Source organism: Macaca nemestrina, chromosome 1, assembly GCF_043159975.1.
Source record: "Macaca nemestrina isolate mMacNem1 chromosome 1, mMacNem.hap1, whole genome shotgun sequence".
Taxonomy (NCBI): Eukaryota; Metazoa; Chordata; class Mammalia; order Primates; family Cercopithecidae; genus Macaca; species Macaca nemestrina.
The window spans coordinates 70,771,594-70,793,554 of NC_092125.1; the positions used below are offsets into that span (position 1 = coordinate 70,771,594).

Here is a 21,961-nt window from a genome sequence, read left to right on the forward strand (position 1 = left end):
CAAAGACAGAACCAGACCCTGAACCCAAATCCCCTCCTCCTAGCCCAGGATACTTGGCAGGGCCACCCAGCATTGAGGAGAGCCCCAGGTGTGTGGTGGAGTTGCTGTGATGGGGAATGAGGACCGTTCTCATCGGTGTCTGCCTGGGCTCTCATTCCCACCCCCTTATGATTGTCATTCCTGGAGATCGCTCGACTTCATCCACTATTTGCCACTGACAAGGGGTACTGAATGAGTTCCTGGAGAGATTCAGGGGCACCTCAGAAAGCTTTTCTTGATTCATAGTTAACTAATGATACCACTATTGAGGGCTGACCGGGTGCCACATCCTCAGAGAAATGTCATAACAATTTTATGCATTAGGCACTATTGTTAGTGCCATTTTTCATTTGAAGAAATAACTTACTTAAGGTGACACAGCATCTAAGTGCTGAATCCAGAATCCAAGTGCCTTCCACACTTTGGTGCCTACTGTGTGATGCTGCACCTGTTTCCTGACAATGCCCATTTTGGACGCTATTAAACTAGCAGTCACCACATTCAAACTGACTTTGTAGAAAGAGTGGGCTTCAGAAACAGAATAAAGTATAAGAAAATCGACTCCACTCCCGTTTCAAAGCGAAGAAGTAGGTTGAGCTAGGCAGACAGGGCTGGTAGTACTCTGCCGCTCCTCTGGTGGATCTTACCTTGTGTTTCTAGCATTCTGGGTGCGAATACAGTCTTAGGGTTTACAGAACAGAGTAATGGGGCAGAGGAATGTGGGAAGGGATTGTGCACTGAACTAAGAAACTGCTAGAACCATTAAATATCTCGAACTTTTTTTTTTTTTTTTCGCGTTGGCTCCCTGCAATGTTTTTCTGTTTAGATTTGGTTGCCACGAGTGGGCTGTTTTCAATTACCTAGTTCCTTCCCCTCCCCTTTTTTATTTTTTCCCTTCCTTTTGCACATGTCCCAGCATGAAGTCTCCAACTCTTATCTCACTCAGCAAAACATACCAAGGCTGATCCGAATGTGGATTCCCCAGGCCGTTCACCAGCATAAAACCTCAGCAATCTTCAAGTCTCTGCTTAACCGTCTTTCATTGAGGATTAACCCCTGAAATCACCCTAGCCAGGGCTTCCTTCTAAGGCAAGACAGCCATTCTTTGGTTTGCGTCGAGAGGAGTTTTGGTGTGGAAAGTTTTTCTGTGCACTCCTCTGCATGGCACTGGCTGTGTGTGTGCTGAGAGTGTGCACACTGGACATTGGTGGCATTAACTTAAGTCAGGGTAAAATGAGGAAGCAAAGGACTCAGATGTTGATCACTCTCCTGTGGCAAAGACCTCAGGGGCTCTGCCTTGCTCTGTTCTTTTCCAGTCTCTCAATTCAGCAGGCATTTCACGGTTCTCCTGGGGGCTGAGGGGAGGGAGGCAGGCAGGAGTAGCTTTTGTTTTCCTTGGATAAGAGTTTCATTCAAGTGGGAGTGGACTTAGTTCTCTGTCAAGATTCTTATCACTTTCAGGGTTGAGAATGTCAGGATCAGACTTCTGTGAACAGCGGACAGCATTTCTATCCAGGTGTAACTTGGAGATTCCAAACTAAGAGTAATTAGAATGAAGCAAGATTAATAAAAGGAACTGGAGGCACAATGGTAATAAAAATAACCCGACCAGGGTGTTAGGGGCTTCTCCCCCCACCCCAGTTACCCTTTCCTTCCCAAGGCAGAGCCCCTGACGTTTTGTGGAGGCCGGTCTGGCTGTTTATTTACTTGACGACCTAACTGGAATTTCCCCTTAAGGACGGGACCAGATCTCCACAGATTTGGCTTGCGTGTATTAATGGAATCATAGTTCAAGCTGTAAACTGGTGAAAGATTTCTGTTTCACAGCAGAAAAAGAGTAAAAAGTTTCACGTGTTCTCCCTCCTCTCCTTGCTTCATTTTATAATGGTGCTATTTATTCCAGGACAATCTATAAGTAGATAAAATAGCTAAGTAGAGATACCAAATAACTTCATTCAAATGCACAAACACTCCTCCATCTAATCCCGCCCGGTGTTCTCGGGGTTGCTCCGACACGCCCGGGGTTTACCTGCGCGCACTCCAGCGGGAGGGCGGGTTGTGGAGGTGTGCTGCGCGGCGCGCGGGGGTGAGGGCGTGGGAGCGGAGGGTGGGGCCGGGAGAGCCGTTACCAGGGCGAAAAGTAAAGCGAAAACACCCGCCCTGCACTTCCCGCGCGACGCCGCTGGAAATCGGGTCAGGTGCAGAGCCAGATCTCTGAGGATCCCGCGTGGAACCCCAGGGCTTCAGGGCCCGCCGGGGCGCAAAGACTTCCGAGGCCGCCCTCCGCGTGTTCCCAGGCCCATGGGGAGAGGGGTGCTCTGAGTGAGGTCGGGCTAGGCGGCGAGGAACCCCGGTGGGGGGAACTGGGGACTTCAAGTGAGACCCGGGCTCCAGACACCTCTAATTTCTACCCCAAATTACCAAACTATGACCTTCGGCCGCCTCTCTCCCAGAGGCAGGTGGAAAGGAGGTGTTTCTGCCCTTTGCCGTGCCCCCACACCCTGCGGCCGCGCAAGTCTCCCTCCCAGGCAGGTGCGAAAGTCCCGGGCCACACTTATGTCCACAAATAGTCATCCACAGGCAGTCAAGAAGGTTACTGGTTCTGCCACTCTCTGAGGAGAAACTGTTGTGGTCGGGGAATAAGAATCAGGAAATCGTTTTTAAGGTTTAAACCCAGTTCTGCTGAGGTCTCAGCTCGAATCTCGGCTACCGGGCCCCGCCTTTCCCGCCACCCTGGCTTGAGGGCAGAGGGGATTTCTGCTGCGGGTTCCGCCTGTGGTCAGTGCGTCCCCATTCCGGGCCGTCTGGTCCCAGTCCAGTAGGCTCTGGGAGCAGAAGAACCCGTGAAAGCTGAAGATGGGTTTTCCCTAAATATTGCCTGAGAGCGGGGCGACCCCCAGGCCTGGGCAGGTTCGCGGACCCCAAAGCACCTTCTCTTTCCCCCTAGTCCTGGCCACTGGCTTCCGCCCCCTCCTACGCTCCCACCGGGCTGCCTCTGATTCCTCCGGGACTCCGATCTTTTCACGCTCTTGTTGGTTTCACTGAGACGTTCTTGTCAATTTCAAACGCTTTGTGATTGAAAAAAAAGAAGAAAAATCGAACCGATACGGTCCTACCACTCGCCCTAGTCTCGGAGCCCGGAGCTGTCCTGCGTGTGCGTCTATGTGGAGGGTCCGGGGCCGTGGGCTCCGGCGCACGGTGCCAGCAGAGGGCTGCCCTCCGCTTTTGTGTTAACCGGCGGGCTTCTCGCGGTCCCCGCCGCGGAGGTCACACCCGGCGGGTAACGGCGTGGATACACCGAAGAGTGACTTTGGACACCTTCCCCACATCACAGACTAACGCTTCTGCCCCTATTCTGTCCCTGCTAGAGAAGTAGGAGGCCAGTGGGGGAGGGGGTATTTCCCTGAAGCTCCAGAAAATGACCACGCATTTTAGAGAAAGGTCGTGCCCGCTTCCCAGCCTCACCTAGTCTGGGCTGGGGCCGGGACCCGCCTCCCCACCTTCCCCGCCCCCCGCTCCTCAACCTAGCGGAGGGAGAGATGCCAGCGCGGTGGAGTCATGCCGCTGGCTTGGGCACCATTGGTCATGCCTGGAACACGCAGCAGCGAGTACGCACATCTGGCGGCTATCCCAGGCGACTCCGGTCCTGATATGGAGAGAGAGGGCGGGCTGGTGTGTGTCTCAGTAAGCGAGGCTGGGGGAACGCGCCTCGGCTGGCTCCTCCCCGAACTTGCATCACCAGTGCCCCCCCATCTCCACCCGCCTTCCGCCCCGCCTTGGCCCCTCCCCCACCCCCTTCCTCCGCTCCGTTCGGCCGGTTCTCCCGGGAAGCTATTAATAGCATTACGTCAGCCTGGGACTGGCAACACGGAGTAAACGACCGCGCCGCCCGCCTGAGGGCTATAAAAGGGGTGATGCAACGCTCTCCAAGCCACAGTCGCACGCAGCCAGGCGCGCACTGCACAGCTCTCTTCTCTCGCCGCCGCCCGAGCGCACCCTTCAGCCCGCGCGCCGGCCGTGAGTCCTTGGTGCTCGCCCGCCGGCCAGACAAACAGCCCGCCCGACCCCGTCCCGACCCTGCCCGTCCTCCGGACCCTGGCCGCCCCGAGCGGAGCCTGGAGGTGAGCGCTGGAAGCCAAGGGAGTGAGCGCGACGAGGGCGGCTTGCCTTCATTCCCTTCGCGCCCCTCTAAGTAACCAGTCCGCCGACCCCTGACCCACCCCAGATCCGCGCCCCCAGTCTCCCGCTTGGAAATAACTCTGGCTTTAACTTCTTCTAAGCCACCGCTGCTCCTCGGCGCTTTGAAAAGTTTCCCGCAAAGCGAAAGAACTAACTTTCTCTTTTGACTTGGGGCGCGAAAGGTTCCTGGTGACGGAGGTCTGGCGTCCACTCTGCCGCCAGCCTGGAGCGCCGCTTCTCTCCGCAGACGGCGCTGGCTTGCGGGGCTGGGAGAGGGCGTGAGGTGGGTGGGCGGGTGCGCTGGGGTGTCCGAGGCTGCCCAGCTCGCCGTCCCGCTGCATCCCTCGCTTCGAGACACGGCACTGAGGGAGCGATCCTTCCCGGGGTTGGCAGAGAGGCACGAAGGCGGGAGGCTTGCGGGAGGGCTGCCCCACGCGCCGAGAGGAATGAATGGGGAAGGGGCAGGAGGGCGGGCGGCGTCGCGTGCGCGGCCGCTGGGGGTCGCCCTGGGCACCCCGGAGCGCTGGCGGCAGGACCGTGAAGGCAACCCCGAGAAAAAGTTAGCTGGGATAAGTTTGGAAGTGGAGAGCGCTGGTGTCGCGCTGTCCCGGGGCGGACGACGGGAAGGGCTCCCGGCACCGGTTGGTGTCTGGAACCCGAGCCCGGGACTCCCACACACCTGGGACTCTCACTCTGGCTTTTCCTTCGGCCGGTCCGCGGGAGACCCACCGTGGCGGGGAAGCGAGGGTGTGGAGCCAGTTGTGCAGATATTTGAGAGAATGGCTTTGTGGTCTAGTGCCAGGACTCTGAGCGCTTACACTGCAATCGATGTTGTTGAGCCTCAGTATGCCGAGCCGGGAAATAGGGGCACATGGGCAGTACCGGCCCCCTCTGCGTGTTGGAGGGCACAATGCAGTGGTTGGACCAGATAACTGCTAAGGTCCTTTCTGTCTGGAGATTTTCAGATTCTAGGGTGGTGTAGTGGGAAGAAAAGGAGCCAGTGAGGGGACTTGAATGCTGTGGGTCTCTATCTAATGTCATTGACCGGTGTCCAGACAGTGGGGGAAAGGGGACTTTTCTGCAGGGCATCTTTTCCCTCACCAGTTTTCTTTCCACTGGATTCCTTCTCCTTCTGTGCTCCTCCTATCCCCATTTTTGTCTCTCATCTACTTCCTTTCCTCCTAAACATTTTCTTTTCCCTAATTTCATTGCAGAGGTCACGTATGCTTTCTTACAAATAAAATAGTTACTAAATCCTTGATGAAGCCAGAAAAAAAAAAAAAAAAGGAGAGCCAGAAAATCTGGATGTTCTCTCAATGTACCCCTTTCGTTGTAGGTGACAGTCATATCTTCTGTTCGAAGTTTCTGTCTCCACAATTTAAAGTGAAGGCAAAAAATTGGTATTACTGTCCCCGTTGTTTTGCAGTTAGCATTGGTTGTAGAATAATGCTACAACATACAGGCTCCTGCTTTGAGGATATCCTGGTCAAAGATGGGATGTGGTGAGGATTGCAGTTACTGTCAGAATTGTTTCAGAGACAGCAAAGAAGGCAGCACCCCACGCCCGCAGTGGGGCTAAGATACAGCACCCAGCATCTGTGGCAGTGCTGGGAGCCTTCTTTCTCTCTCTCTTCCTCCTTGCCCTTTAGCCATTATAGAATTCCCTTCTCTCCATGGCTCTTTTCTTCGATAGCCCCTCCCTATCTCAGTCCTGTCAAAGTCTCCTCTGTGGTTGGTACCAAGTGCCAGGACTCTTGACCCCTTATCTACCTGGCTAATGGCTCTGTTCTCTGGTTGCCTTGTTGGTTGATCCCTTGAGGTGGTGATACCTATTGGTGATGGAGCAAAATGAGCAGTTGGTGGGTGGTCAGCAGCTTGGCATGGGATGGGCCACTCACCAGCTTTATGACCTCAGGCAAGTCATTTTTACGTCCCTGGACCAGTGTACTCATTACAAAATGAAAATCTGACCTAGATGATTCTAATATTGAGAGGGTGTGATTTCCATTAGATAGAGTCCATGATTCCTTTCTTTTTAAAATTGGCTGGGCATGGGACAAGGCCAGTGGCTTCAAGTGTTACCCAGCCAGGGGAGGAGGAAGGACATAGTCAAGATGCCACAGAAGCTTTCCAAGGGAGAAATGGTTTATAAGTGAGAATTGGTTTTCTTTCAAATATGTAATGGAGAAATGCTGGTGTCAGCAAATAGTGGGGTGACATCTACCTGGTCTGCGAAGAACTTGGGGTCAATCAGAGTACAAAAGAGGCTCTGAATGACCTGAATTTCTTGAAGGTTTTAGTTAATTCCTCACTAACGGGGCTTTGTTGAATTGATAACAACAGAATGAGTTTTTCCTGAAATGGAGAAGATGGAGTCACAGTAATAATGACTACCCAGTGTATATGTAAATCTCATATATCCTTCTTAACAGCCCTTTGGGGCAGGCAGTTTTGATCTCAAATTACAGAGGAAGAGAATGAGAGGCCCAGAAAGCCTAAGTGATTTGTTGGTGAGTGCTTAGTTTGTGATTGGCGCTGATAGGTTCAGAAACATTGTCTCTGGCCCTTGATGCCCAGCTTTGCACCTACAATCTTCAAGAGGTCTGGGAGGAAGACCAAGATATGAAGAGTTAGTGAAAGGCCAGTATTGGCTTCCTAGTAACATAAGATGGTTAGCGAGCAATGCTTAGTGGAAAGAGGATGAAAATTAAAAGTGAAAATTCAATGTAGCTGTAGCTACTAGGAAATAAAAATCTGGGAGCTGAATTTCCAGTTAAAGGAATACATGAGTAGTTTCACTTTCTTGAAAATGATGTAACTACCAATGATACAACATGATTTCTGATTGGAAATAATCAAGCAGAAACAAAATGCAAGTTCTTGGTAGCAAGTCTGAACAATTTTATGATCAGCATAGAAACTCTGATCTGAGGTCCCCAAACAATTTTTTTCAATGATCAGGATGTTTGAGGATCTCAACTTTCTGAAAAATTGTCTGATGATTTAACTTCATTTCCTTCACAGCCTGAGTCTAGGCTGAATCATAACTCAAGAGACTGAGTAAAAGAATAACTAGAAAGTATCCCAAGAAGTTAAGCTTTAGCCTAGTGCCAAGAAAACCCAGATATCTACAGATACATCTGTTTTACTTTCTGAAAGACTTCTAACATTTTTACAACCATTTCTGTCCCCAAGTAAGCCCACCCAATGCTTTCCATAAAAGCATTCCATACCACTGACATTCTTCAGCTTCTTTCATTGGGACTGCTGACTTTACATAAGAAGAAGGGTCGGGATGGGAGTCACAAACAGCAGACCCCAAGCCCTGAGATCTCATTAATAAACCTAGTTGGGTGGCAAAATGGAACTACGCTCTACTGCAGTGAAATTCAAAGTACCATGTAGAAGGGAGCCATCCAGGCCTCCGAACAAAGACTAGCCCAGTGGTAGCTCTGAATGTCATCCCTGAATCACTGGGTTTTTAATACAGTTGGAAAGGGCAGGGAAACATGAATGCATGGGAGAATCTTAAGCCTCTGGCTTTAGAAGTCTAGTTTCTCAGAGTTTATTGCCTGACAGTGACAAGTATCCTCCCAGCATCCTAAGATTATAGGATTAAACTGAGAGAAGAACTTCAGTTCTGACTCATTCTTTGGGAAAAGAATTACATACATAGCCTGGGTTTCTTTGACTAGTCAAGGGCAGCTTTCATTGGCCTGGAAGTCTTGCCTCCATTGGTGTATGTTAGATCTCTAGGGGAAGTTGAAGTCAGGGTATTCTATTCAGAAGCCTTTGAGATCAAAGAGGGTGACCAGCCGCCCTCCCTCCTGGACCCCACAGAGCCTCTGTCAGAGAGCCATCCCTGGGCTGGAGAGATCTCTGGGAGGCCTAGTAATCATGGAGCTCCTGGCCAAAGGAATGTTTTCCAGGGCATATTCATGTATTAGTTCCTCAATTCCTCATAGGATATTATGGGAAAATAGGGTGATTGTTACAAGCCCTCTTTAACAGAGGAGAAAAAGCCACTGGGAGGTACAATGATAACACATGATGGAGTAAGTGGGCTTCAGATTTTCATCTTCTGACCCCAGTATGAGAATTTTGTGGATAAGAGACCTACTTGCTCACACTCCCAGAGGGCAGGTAGCAAGCAGCCTGGGTGTGCACCCTGACATAAAGATTAGCAGTTCATTAAACAGAGTTCAAGTTATCCCCAGGAATCTCTACTTAGCCTCGCCTCCATCACTTCATTTCCAGGCCTCCCACCTACCTTAAGGCCTATCCCCCAAAAATTTGCTCTGGTTTTTTGTTTTGTTTGTGCAATATAACATAATACTGGTTTGTTTTTGTAATGTGTAATAATATTTGTTCATTTTTTGCAATGTACAAATTAAGGGCATGAATCCTGGAGCCAAACTAACTTAATTCCAAATCCTGATGCTGCCCCATATTAATTCTGTGACTTTGGACAAATGACTTAGTTTGTCTAAACCTCAGTTATCTCATCTATAAAAGGGGGCTAAATCCTAACTCACTGGGTTCTCATGAGGATTAAACGAGATAGTGCCCCTAAGGTTTCTGGTATGAAGGAGGCACTCCTTAAATGTTTGAGACTTGCCAGAGGGCTTCTTCGCTGTCTGGACTGTGCTAATGACCACAGATCCCTGGTGAGAGGAATGCCCAGACCACACTCATCCTACACTCATCCCTATACTCATTGCCCCTTGGAAACCAACTGCAGGGAGGAGGGGGAATGGCCACTGCTGGAGGGAGTACACAGCAGGCCAAGACTTATGGGGGACTCTTCCAAATTGGGTCTGTGTAACTGTCACTATTTCTACTCTTTTTTTTCCTTTTGTCATCCTTTTGGGTTCACTGAGCCATAGAATAATAGAGGGAGATGAATTTAGCAACTACATCGCTGAAGCTTCTCCCCTGGAAGTTGGACCCAAGCAATGGGAATGAGAAAGGTAATCTTGGACTATGGGGGGCATTTGATTTGATGGCCCCATCCCCACTTCATTTATTCAGTTGGCCAGTGAGGCATGGCGAGTCAGGTGCTGGGCCAGGCTCTGGGTAAAGCAATGGTGTAGACTCAGTGCTGGCATTGGAGGAGCTCTCAGTCATTTACCAGACACAGACTGGGTCCTAGAGAGCTGAAGTGACTGGCTCAAGTCACTGCTCTTTAGTGCCAGAGCCAGCCCCCGGGTTCTCTGTCCCCACACCCAGCCTAAGTCTCTCCCTATACCACAGGTCTGAACAACTCCCACACAATACGGCACCTCACTTTTCTTTAAGGCCTTTTGCTTTGCCAACCTTAACCTTAAGAATCCAACTCCCCATCCCCTGCCAAAATCTGGGGTGAAGAAACGCACCTGGCTACAGTTACCTTTCTCATTCCCACTGCTTGGGCCCAACTTCCGGGAGAGAAGCTTCAGAGATGTATTTGCTAAATTCAAGGATTCCCCACTTTTTGCTTTTACTTCCACTCACTGATAGTTTCAACTTGATGTCAAGCCTCTTTGCAAAAGAGGCTGAAAATGAGGTTACTCATGATTTTTAAAATGGCCTCACTGATTTTTTAAAAATGTTCTTCCTCTTTCAGGACTGTTTGAGGCCACATTTGCACATAGGCACACCAGCCAAAACTCATAGCTCTTGTGAATTCAGAGTAGCCTGAAACATCATCCCTAATAAACTTCAAATAAGCATTTTGTTCATGTCACTGAGCTGTGTGTATTTTAAGAACCTGTTTTACTTAAGATGAGGATGGCATGAAACGAAAACAAAACAGAAACCCAATGGCTTATGGGACTTTTCTCTGAGGGTGGAGTTCTGGTGTTGGAGGTCTGGTGGAGGAAAGGGACTTGATCCCATGCCCCAGAGCCCCTGAAACAGTTTGGGTTTCAATGTGTCTTTCAGCAAAATGATGCTTCAACACCCAGGCCAGGTCTCTGCCTCGGAAGTGAGTGCTTCTGCCATCGTCCCCTGCCTGTCCCCTCCTGGGTCACTGGTGTTTGAGGATTTTGCCAACCTGACGCCCTTTGTCAAGGAAGAGCTGAGGTTTGCCATCCAGAACAAGCACCTCTGCCACCGGATGTCCTCTGCGCTGGAGTCAGTCACGGTCAGCGACAGACCCCTTGGGGTGTCTGTCACAAAAGCCGAGGTGGGTTCTACCACAGGTGTTCATTCTTTTAGCACATGTTTTGCTCACAGCCACTGTGTGTTGGGCATGTTCTAGGCAGGGGGCTGTTGTTGAGAGTGAAACAAACGAAACCCCTGCCCTCAGGGAGCTTACCTTCTCCTGGGAGGAGACAGACAATACATAACATGTAAATACATTAAGAGATGAGTGCAAAGGAGAAAAAAGCAGGGAGTGAGGCAGAGAGAACAGGTAGGGGTGGGGTTGGTGGGTTTAAAAACTTTTCAGGCCAGGCATGGTGGCCCACGCCTGTAATCCCAGCACTTTGGGAGGCCAAAGTGGGATTATCGCTTGAGTCCAGGAGTTTGAGACCAGCCTGGGCAACACAATGAGACCCAATCTCTATAAAAATATTATTAGCTGGGCAAGGTGGTACATGCCTGTAGTCTCATCCACTTGAGAGGCTGAGGTGGGAGGACCGCTTGAGCCCAGGAGGTTGAGGCTGCAATGAGCCATGATCACCTCACTGTAGTCCAGCCTGGGTGATGGAACAAGACTCATTTTGCTTTTAGAGACGGTGTTGCTCCATCACCCAGGCTGGGGTACAGTGGGGTGATCACAGCTCATTGTAGCCTCAATCTCCTGGGCTCAAGCCATCCTCCTGCTTCAGCCTCCCAAAACACTGGGATCACAAGCATGAGCCATTGCACCCAGCCGGGGTTGCTGTTTTAAATTAGGAAGTCAGGGAAGGATTCACTGAGAGTGGCTTTTGAGCAGAGGTCAAAAGGAAAGGAAGAAGGAAAGAGGAGAGGGAAGAAGTCATGTGGGTATCTGGTAAAAGAAATTCAGGGCACTGAGGTGGGAGTATTGGTGCCTGGTGGGCTGTACAGTGGGACAGAGTATGGGGGTGGGAGATAAATAGGGGCTGGTCATATTGAGTCTTACAGACTATTGTTGTATAGATGTGGCCCTGTGCTCAGAGTGAGGTGGGAAACCACAGAAGGGTTTTGAGCAGAGAAGCAACAAGATTCAACACACACACACACACACACACACACACACGTACATTTTTTTTGAGATAGAGTCTTGCTCTGGCACCCAGGCTGGAGTGCAGTGGCATGATCTTGGCTCACTGCAACCTCTGCCTCCCAGGTTTAAGCAATTCTCATGCCTCAGCCTCCCAAATAGCTGGGATTACAGGTGCCCGCCACATGTCTGGCTATTTTTTGTATTTTTTTAGTAGAGACGGGGTTTCTCCATGTTGGCCAGGTTGGTCTCGAACTCCTGACCTCAGGTGATCCACCCGCCTCAGCCTCCCAAAGTGCTGGGATTACAGGCGTGAGCCACCATGCCCAGCCTTGATTTATATTTTTAAATGATCACCCTGGCTGTCATGTTGAGAATGGGCAGTAGGGGCAAGACAGAAGCTGAGTGCGCAGAAAGGAGACCATGGCAGGAATCCACGTGAGTGGGTGTGGCGGGGGGCTGCGTCAGGAGGGAGCAGTGCAGGTGCGGAGAAGTGGTTGGCTTTGGATCTGACTTGAAGGTAAAGCTGATTTGCTGATAGATTGGATGTGGGGTATGAGAGAAAGGGAAGACTCAAGGGTGACTGAGTTTTCTGGCCAGCACAGCTGTAAGAATGGAGCGTCCATTTGCTGCTGAGATTTGGGATTATAGGGGTTAGGGTGGTGGCAAGAGCAGGAGATCTGTCCTATTCTGCACCCCTGTGGAGATGTCAAGCAGGCAGTTGAATATGTGAGTCTGGAGTTCAGAGGAGAGTCTGGTCTAGAGATAATAGAGTTGGAAATTATCAGCATATAGATGGCACTTAAAAGCCATGAGTCAGGATGAGGCCACCTTCTGTGTCCAGTTGTTCTGAAGAAGCATGGAGTGTGGTGGTCCCTATTTGTATCACTACTAGGACCCAAGCACCCAGACGGTAGAGCAAGGACCAGGCAGCCTGCCCCACCCTTCCCTGTAGCAGTGTTCACAGCCTTGGGACCAGGTGTTGCTCCAAGTTCACTTCTGTCTTACACACTTGCACTGTTCCACACTTGGCAACCTTGCATAAGACCCCTGGAATAATAAACATGGTGAGAAGTCTGGGAGGCGGCTTCTGGTGATGTCATAGTGGCTTAAGGATGTCAGAACTGAGGTTCCACCATTTTATTGGCCTTTTCCTCGTGGTGGCAAGTGGAAGTGTTTCACGCTTACTAAACTGGCATGACTGCAGCCTTTGGGCAAGGAGTAGTGAGACTGACCTAAAAGATGGTCCTAGTTCACCACTTGCAGGTGGCACCCCAACATGGGCCGATTAATGCCACTTTGGTTGGGAATGGGCTTAGGTGCCTTCTCTGCAGGAGCATCATGGGCTTCTCCCAAATTTGGGAAGCTGGTGCTCTGATGCTCCAGGTGAAGTCAGAGGTGAATGGGGTTTGCCCTTGGGTCTTAAATCGAAGAAGAGGCCGGGAGAGGGTGGCTACGTGATGATCCTGAGGTCGTTCCTGGTTCCCAAAGAAAGGAGATGTTTACCAAACAGAATCTGTTTCAGCTTTAAATGATTACAGTTAGTACCAATAGTTATCAATTTGCATATTATCCTCATCTCAAAATCCAAATGCATTTTCAAAATTGGCTAACTTTTACTAATATATTGCTGGTATAATTTTAACTTTGATTTTTATTCTTCACTCACGTGTGTGTGTGTGTGTGTGTGTGTGTAGGGGTTTTCACACAAAAGTCTAGAGCTTTATTTTTTTGGGGTCCTTTAGCGCTAGCACTGGACCTTGTCTGCCAGCTTTTGCTGGCAGTAAAAGGCAGTGTATTTGAGATAGGTGGCATTTCTTACTACCCTTTAAATGTGTCCCTTTTGGATTTTATAGGTAGCCCCTGAAGAAGATGAAAGGAAAAAGAGGCGGCGAGAAAGAAATAAGATTGCAGCCGCCAAGTGCCGAAACAAGAAGAAGGAGAAGACGGAGTGCCTGCAGAAAGTAAGTGCCTTCTAGCCTTCCCCTTCCTCTCGCTCATGCCTATCCTCACCAGCTTCATGTGGCTGTCAGAAGAAGAGTTAGAAAACCCCTTACCTGGTTATAATTTCCCAAGAAGGGCCTTGTAGCTGGTAGCAGAAATGCCAGTTGCAGAATAAGGAGGTGGCAAAGCAGTAAACACAATGGATGTGACTGTGGATATATAAAAGCAGGTGTGTGAATTCGTCTGATGCCTGACTCCCAGCAGCCTCGGCCAGTTCATACATGTCCATCAGCTTCCAGGCTGCAGGACATGCCAACCCAGTTAAAGAGGCTTCACTTGACTGTTTTCCTGAGAAAAGGAAGCTGCCAGCTCTCATTTGGCTCACTATGAATAGCCTTTAATTAATCTCTTCAAACAAGTAATTTCCTTAATCCACAAGCAGTGGTTACATTTGCTTTGCATTCTTGTCTGGTTCCTAACTCTACAGTCCTTCTCCCTGGCTTAGCCAGCAAGCTGAGCCCCTGGCTGTGTTCAGCCAGCCCGCCTTGAGAGAGATAGAGCTTTTGTGGGTAGGCAGGGTGGCCGGTGGTGCCCAGCAGTCTTTCCAGTGGTTGTGTCCCTCCTCCAAATGTGGTTAGGCCAGGGCAGAGTCTTAACCCAGGTCCCACAGATCCCCAAAGGGTTATGTTGATTGCTTCAGGGGATCAGTGAAAATTAGGGAATTTTGTGTGTTGCCATATACATTTTTTCTGAGGAGATGAGCTTCTCATTGAGATCTGTGACTCAGAATCGACTAAGCCTCCCTGAGTCTGGATTTCTCCCCAGCTCCCAAGGCCCTTTTGGGTTCCAGAATACCTGCATATGGGCTGTTGAATCATGCAAATGAGGTATCTGAACTATTGGTTCCTCTGCAGCTTCAGTATTAGTAGAGTCACAGGCCGCCTCTGTGGCATCACCAGGGCTTCTCTGAAGAAGAGGGTCTGCATTTTCCTAAACCTAGTGCTGCTCTCCCATCTCCCATCTTCCTCTCCCAGCTTGATGGGCCCCAGGGTGTCCCAGGTGCACCCCTGCATCCAGGCAGCAGTCCAGGCCACTCCCTCCTCACTGGCCCTTGATGCCTCTGTTGCTTGTCCCCCAGGAGTCAGAGAAGCTGGAAAGTGTGAATGCTGAACTGAAGGCTCAGATTGAGGAACTCAAGAATGAGAAGCAGCATTTGATATACATGCTCAACCTTCATCGGCCCACGTGTATTGTCCGGGCTCAGAATGGGAGGACTCCAGAAGATGAGAGAAACCTCTTTATCCAACAGATAAAAGAAGGAACATTGCAGAGCTAAGCAGCCGTGGTATGGGGGCAGTTGGGGAGTCCTCACTGAATCCTCATTTTATACCCAAAACCCTGAAGCCATTGAAGAGCTGTCTTCCTGTGTACCTCTAGGATCCCAGCAGCAGAGAACCAACAAGGCGGGAGGTCCTGAAATGACTCAGTGGGCCCTTCCCATTCTGCCCCAGAGTGGGTCTCGGACCAGGGCAAGTGCATCCTTGCCTCAACTCCAGGATTTAGGCCTTACCACACTGGCCATTCTTATGTTCCAGATGGCCCCCAGCTAGCGTCCTGCCTGCCTTTCATCTGGATTCTACAAAAACCAGGATGCCCACCCATAGGATTCATGCAGAAGTGTCTGTACCTTGGGTGGGAGGGATGGGGCCATCTCCTTCACCGTGGCTACCATTGTCACTCGTAGGGGATGTGGAGTGAGAACAGCATTTAGTGAAGTTGTGCAATGGCCAGGGTTGTGCTTTCTAGCAAATATGCTGTTATGTCCAGAAATTCTGTGTGCGAGAAAACTAGGCAATGTGCTCTTTTGATGTTTGTGTCACACAACACTGATGTGACTTTTATATGCTTTTTCTCAGATCTGGTTTCTAAGAGTTTTGGGGGGGTGCGGGGCTGTCACCACGTGCAGTATCTCAAGATATTCAGGTGGCCAGAAGAGCTTGTCAGCCCCTGGAGAACAGAATTCTCCCAGTGTTAACACAAAATCCATGGACAGCATGATGGCAGGTCCTCTGTTGCAAACTCAGTTCCAAAGTCACAGGAAGAAAGCAGAAAGTTCAACTTCCAAAGGGTTAGGACTCTCCACTCAATGACTTAGGTCAGGAGTTGTGTCTAGGCTGGAAAAGCCAAAGAATATTCCATTTTCCTTTCCTTGTGGTTAAAAACCACAGTCAGTGGAGACATATTTGGAAACCCCAGTCAGTGGAGCCTAGGTGGTGCCCAGGCTTCAGCATTATTGGATGTCGATAGTATTGTTTTTGTCATGTAGCTGTTTTAAGAAATCTGGCCCAGGGCGTTTGCAGCTGTGAGAAGTCACTCACACTGGCCACAAGGATGCTGGCTACTGTCTGTTAAAATTCTGATGTTTCTGTGAAATTCTCAGAGTGTTTAATTGTACTCAATAGTATCATTACAATTTTCTGTAAGAGAAAATATTACTTATTTATCCTAGTATTCCTAACCTGACAGAATAATAAATATTGGAACCAAGACATGGTAAACACGTGTTGTGTTGGTTTCTGTTCATTTAAATCTGTTGGTTGTTGAGATCTAGCCATTCCCTGCCTTTCCCTCCCCATTATGGGGGTTGCCTAGCTTTAAACTTCTCCAGATGTCATCCTTTGCTCTTTGGGGCATCACTAGATGGGATAGTTGACTTTCAGTCCTGTTCCTCAGTCTCGGGCACCTTATGCTCAATTTCTCATTGACAAACCCTGAAACACGGCACCAAACATATCCTTTAGATCAACAGTTTGGTGTTCAGAATTTTGATATAAAATCTGAATTGCTAGATACCTTAATTATTTTCTCAGAATGTACAAACACCTGAAACATACACCTACTGTTCAGCTTGAACCTTTGACCCCTAACATTCTGCCACAGAACTCCTCTCAGAGAGTTACTCACTTGAGTTACATCTGTTATGTCTAAATGTGTGTCTCATTGTTGGCAAATACATATCAGAAAAGAATGGGAAGGGGTACTGGAGGAAGAAAGAGAGAACCGTTTTAGACAGCATGGGTGTGATAATTCAAAGAAAGGTATTCCACTGAATTTCCTGGAATTTCCAGGGCATATGATTCCTTAGGCCTGCAAGAGAGCCAGGCCCCCTTGCTTTTTGTGCTTCTCTATAACGTTCACAGGCTAGACATAAAAACTGGCCACTTGCCACTGGTGCCATTCTTCAGAGAGTCACTGTCTTCATTAAATGTCAGATTCATTCGTGCGAATTCTGTGCCTACTTCTTTGACCTCATGTATGGTTCCTTTAAATGATCACTTATGACACAGGTGTCTTCATTTTACTCTCTTAATCGCACATCAGGGGTCTTTCCTAGTCTGTCAAGAGCCATCTGATGTTAATACCATTCACCACTTCTTTCAGGAGATAATCTATGTTCCTTTCCTTGGTGGAGGGGAAAACGTCCCTTGCATTTACCTTCTAGTTATGGGTAGAGGCACCAGCCACCAGCCATTATAAAACACAAGACAATTTGTAAGCTGCCATGGACAACAATGGATTAGAGAGGAAGGAAGTTGGGGGTGGATGGTGGCTGTGGCAAGAAAACTTGATGTGTATGGTAAGTGTAAATGAAGTTCTGTCACAAATGCATTAAAAATTGTTTTATGTAGCCAAGGTTATGTTTTGATACTTTAATTTTAAAAAGGATGATGACTATGCATTTACCATCAAGTTATTTCGTTTCTTTTGTTTCACATTTAGAGGAAAGGGAAGGTGGGGGGATCTGAGAGAATAAGCTTAGATGGGGCCACCACCATTGTCAAGCACCCGGTTTGACAGTGTCTTTGCACCGAGCTGTCTCCTGTTGGTAGTGGTGATGTCACACTGCCAGGGTGTGGAAAGCCACCCTCCCTTCCCTCTCTTGCCTTCCACCTGCCCCCCTGGCTTTCCCTGAGAGCTGGCCTGATACCTCTTTCAGAGTCAAGAGCTTTTAAAGGGTTCTGGCCCAGGGCAGGAGTTCTGGAATGGAATCTTTCCACTTTCTGTTAACTGAAATACTATTTTCCATCCGTATCCTAATTTCTCCCCAGGGGCTTTGAATAAACCTTCAACACGCCAGCCCATGTCAAGCTTTCTCCTCTCTTCCCTGTCCCATAACCTCTGGTTAGGTTCATGTACTGTTTCTTTGTGGAGTGAACAGTGTTTCCAATTAGAATCTGCCTGAAATGAGGCCACATTTGCCCACTGAGCATCCTGTGTTCTTATGGTGGCTCTCACTCCAGAAGATTTTAACATGGTCTCATCAAACACTGCTTTCAGGAAGGAATTTACACTTAAAAGGACTGTTGAGGACTAATGCTAACAGAAGCTAACATTTATTGAGTAGGACAATACACTAAACACTTCACATGTATTATCTCATTTAATCCTCACAACAACTGCTATCCCCATTTTACAGATAAGGGAGTGGAGAGATCAGTAACTTGCTCGAGGTCTCACAGTGGATCTTTCCAAAGCTGAAGCCTATGCTTTTTTTCAACCGCAATGGTTTCAAACAAGAGTATATACATTTGTGAGTGTGTGTGTAGGGGGTAAAATATACAAAAAAATTGCCATTGTAACTATTTTGAAGTGTACAATTCAGTGACATTAAGTACATTCACAATGCTGTGTAACCACTACTATCTAGTTTCAGAACTTTTTCATTGTCCCCAAAGGAAATCCTGTACCCATTAAGGAGTCACTCTTCATTCCCCTTCCTTCCAGCCTCTGGCAACCACTAATCTATCTTCTGTTTCTATGGACTTGCCTGTGCTGGATATTTTATGTAAATAGAATCATACAATATGTGGCCTTTCAAACAATATGGCTGGCTTCTTTCACTTAGCATAATGTTTTCAAGTGTCAGCCTAGTGTATTATGTAATAGTGCCTTATTTCTCTTTATGGCTGAATGGTATTCTGTTATATGGATACTCTACATTTTGTTTATCCATCAGTCGATAGACAGGTGTGTGTATGTTAAGAAAGAGCTAGCCTTTATCTTCAAGGACTAAATCTCTAAGGTAGGATTTCGGGCCTATCAAGCTGGGAGAAAAGACAGTTGGAAGCAGGGGCTCCTTCTCAGAACTTCCAGGGAACAGCTTGGAAATAACTTATTCCTGGGCTAGCTCTGTGGGCACGGCAAGGCAGGAGGTATAGTGGCACCTGTTCCCCATGGGTGTAAATGGCTTCCAAACTACTTCTGCATGGTAGAGAGGTGAGTAGAGGAGGGCCTTTGGTAAGCTCCCGGAATGTAAGCTCACAATTTCCATCCTACCCTCTTCTCCTGGCATTTCACAGGGTAGGGGGTAAGAAGAGGCATGGGGCAAACACTGGGGGCCTTGAGAAAATATCTGGGCTCCCTGACACAGGATGTTGGTATAAACATGATGGAGGGGAGGAATAGAGGTGGCCCCCCGGATAATTTAATCCCCAACTCAGCGCAGTCCCTTCCTGAAGTGGTTGTCCTGGATTCTCCATAACATGCACACACACACACACACAGAGAATTAATTATGCAACTTATTTGGCTTGCCCAAGCTTTTTTTGTAAGTTCTGTAGTGGTTCAGAAGGAAGACATTAAAAGCAGCAACACTTGTATTCAAATAATGCCTCCACTGCCTACAAGTTCTACGAATGTAGGTAAGTTACACAACTTCAGTGTTTTTACCTGTAAGATGAGAAGAGTTGCACTAGTATCAAACTGGAATGGAGTTTGATACATAGTATGGCACCTAGGAGAAGCAATCTCTCATGTTATTATTAAAGGTTGAGGTTATTACTAAAGTTTTCCGTTGTCAGCATGAACTGAGATCTTTATGGAAGAGTGGGCTAAGAACCAAGACTGCCAATTCTAGGTTAGAAAAAATTTTAAACCATGTACTCAGATGGTTCAAATTTATCCCATTATCTTGCATTCCTATAGACCCTGTCTAGTTACTGAATCTTTTGAATTGGGAGTGAGGAAAGGGAAGCAACCACACAACATTTTCTCATTTGAAAAAATTTTATTTTGGCACCCACTTGAGTACCTGGTAGGGTGGGGCTGTCCTCTATGGGAGCAAAGGAGTATTAGTGAGGGGATCATGGCCCTGGCCTGGGGGATGACAACAAAGGGCTATGTGACAGCAACAGGTCACAAAGGGAAGCAGAAGATAAATATGGCCGCAAAGGGGGTTTAGGCAGAGAGGGTGATCACTTACTGTCACTAGGACTACAGTTTGTAGACTCTCAGGGAGAGAGACTACAAACTGTAGTTAAAAAAATCAGAGGTGGAGGTCAGGGGGTTAGACCCAGAAGAAAACCTCTCTGGAGCCCACCCTGCATCTCTACATCTTGGAAGAGTCTGCAGTTCAGGCACCCCACAGAACCCCCATAGCAATCATCTGTACTCCCACCCCCACCCCGGCCTCTGGGAGGCTCTCAGGCAACAGCAGGGGCCTGTGGGGTGGGGTGGGATTGAGAAACAAGCTGCAGAGCCATCTTTGTGACCCAGGAGCACCACTGGTCCCTCATCTGCCACCGAGGCCAAGGAAGACCCAGAGACCTGCCTCACCAGCCCTGCCATCGTGCTGAAAGACAGCCATGAATGGTGATTCTCTGCTGCCGTATTATACGGCCCAGAGTGGCTCCAGCATGAGCATGTTCAACACCACCATGGGGAGACTGCAGCGACAACTGTACAAGGGGGAGTATGATATATTCAAATATGCACCGATATTTGAGAGCGACTTTATCCAGATCACCAAAAGGGGAGAAGTGATTGATGTGCACAACCGTGTCCGTATGGTGACCATGGGCATTGCACGAACCAGCCCCATCCTCCCACTCCCAGATGTCATGCTGCTGGCACGACCAGCCACCGGCTGCGAAGAGTATGCTGGACACGGCCAGGCCACCAAGAGAAAAAAACGCAAGGCAGCCAAGAACTTAGAGCTCACCAGGCTCCTCCCCCTGAAGTTTGTACGGATCTCTGTTCACGACCATGAGAAACAACAGCTGCGCTTGAAGTTTGCCACTGGCAGATCTTGCTATCTGCAGTTGTGTCCTGCTCTCAATACACGGGATGACCTCTTTGCTTATTGGGAAAAACTAATTTACCTCTTGCGGCCACCTATGGAGAGTAACAGCAGTACCTGTGGCATTCCAGCTGAAGACATGATGTGGATGCCTGTGTTTCAGGAAGACAGGAGGAGCCTAGAAGCCGTGGATCTTCAAGGAAAGGGGGATCAGGACCAGGTCAGCATCCGGAGCCTCCACATGGTCTCTGAGGTATGTGGGGCCACCTCTGCTGCTTATGCTGGAGGGGAGGGACTCCAACATGACTTTCACAAACCCACTAATGTGCTCAATGTATCCATCCCCAAAACATCTACGGAGCTTGCTGAGGAGCCTGCAACAGGGGTGACTAAAGAGGCAGCAGCAGCAGGGGCAGCTGCAGGGGCAGCAACAGGCACCGTAGCAGGTGCCTTGAGTGTGGCAGCAGCCAATTCTGCCCCTGGACAAGTGAGCGTAGCCATAGCTGGGGTGGCCACCATAGGTGCAGGAGGAAGCAAAAGCAACATGGCCATTGCAGGCACTGCCAGCATGGCTCCAAACAGCACAAAGGTGGCCGTGGCAGGGGCTGCAGGCAAGTCCTCAGAGCATGTTTCCAGCACGTCCATGAGCCTTTCCCGAGAGGGCAGCATGAGCCTGGCCATTGCAGGAGTAGAACTGACCAGCAGGACTGCTGCAGAAACAGACATGGATGCAGCAGCGGGACTTCCTGTCTCCACCCGGCAGAGCAAGAGCAGCCTGAGTGGACAGCATGGAAGGGAGCGAACCCAGGCCAGTGCTGAAGCTTGCAAGGAGGGGAGGGAAAGAAGGGAAAAGGACAAGGCTCTTGGAAGGAGTTCCCGTCGCCGCAGGACAGGTGAAAGCCGCCACAAAACAAGGGGGGACAAGATTGCCCGAAAGTCCTCCAGCAGGTCCTCATTCAGCCACAGAGCCAGTAGAGATGACAAAAAGGAGAAAGGCTGTAGCAGCCCAGGGAGCAGCAGGCACGGGGACTCGCATAAAGGTGTCAGCCACACGCCCATCTCAAAGGAGTCCAGGACCTCTCACAAATCTGGGAGGAGTTTATCGACCACCAGCTCCGGATCCAGCAAGAGACTTGGCAGGATCAGCTCTTTCCTGAGGAACGTCAGAGCCAACCTTACTACAAAAGCAGTGGGCACACCACATGGCAGAGATGTGGACATCATGGCTAAGACGGTGGAGAGGAGCACCAACGTGGCCATCGCCGAGACAGCAGAAGGTGGCCAGGGGCTGGAGATGGTTGGTTCTATGACACCGGACATCATGGAGACAATGACTTTTGAAACCCATTAAATAAGACCCAGAGATGGAAGCTGTAAAGGAGCCCAGAGCTCATAGGAGTGTCCCTGGAGAGCCTATTCCAGCATTCTTTACTGCCATTTAAATAAAGAACCATACATCTGAGAGTGGCTTGCTGGCTGAATTTTTGTGTCCCACAGCCCAGCAGTGACCTCACAGTGGATTCTGTGATGTCAACTGTGCTGCAGCCTGAGAC

At 49.1% G+C, this 21,961-nt stretch overlaps 2 protein-coding genes across 4 annotated transcripts in view; both read left to right on the forward strand.

The window, feature by feature from the left end:
* Window positions 1-15,888, forward strand: part of LOC105493551 (activating transcription factor 3) — a 53,813-nt gene extending 37,925 nt beyond the window's left edge. The window contains exons 1-4 of one of the 3 annotated variants that reach the window (XM_011761278.3): window positions 3,919-4,160; window positions 10,141-10,384; window positions 13,243-13,350; window positions 14,469-15,888. In XM_011761278.3, coding sequence (XP_011759580.1) covers window positions 10,145-10,384; window positions 13,243-13,350; window positions 14,469-14,666 — 546 coding nt within the window. In that variant the 5' untranslated portion in view covers window positions 3,919-4,160; window positions 10,141-10,144 and the 3' untranslated portion in view covers window positions 14,667-15,888. Of the gene's footprint in view, window positions 1-3,918; window positions 4,161-4,809; window positions 9,189-10,140; window positions 10,385-13,242; window positions 13,351-14,468 lie in introns of those variants that run through there. The other 2 variants (XM_011761280.3, XM_011761279.3) reach the window with 2 other exon arrangements.
* A 3,673-nt stretch (window positions 15,889-19,561) lies between these two features.
* GARIN4 (golgi associated RAB2 interactor family member 4) lies at window positions 19,562-21,870 on the forward strand. Its single transcript, XM_011761277.3, has one exon. It carries the CDS (start codon window positions 19,975-19,977, stop codon window positions 21,757-21,759), a length of 1,785 nt encoding a protein of 594 aa, XP_011759579.2. The 5' UTR covers window positions 19,562-19,974; the 3' UTR covers window positions 21,760-21,870.
* The last annotated feature ends 91 nt before the right edge of the window (window positions 21,871-21,961 follow it).

Bases quoted from the DNA above. Each gene is read 5' to 3' on its own strand.
- GARIN4 (XM_011761277.3), top strand. From the start codon at position 19,975: ATGAATGGTGATTCTCTGCTGCCGTATTATACGGCCCAGAGTGGCTCC.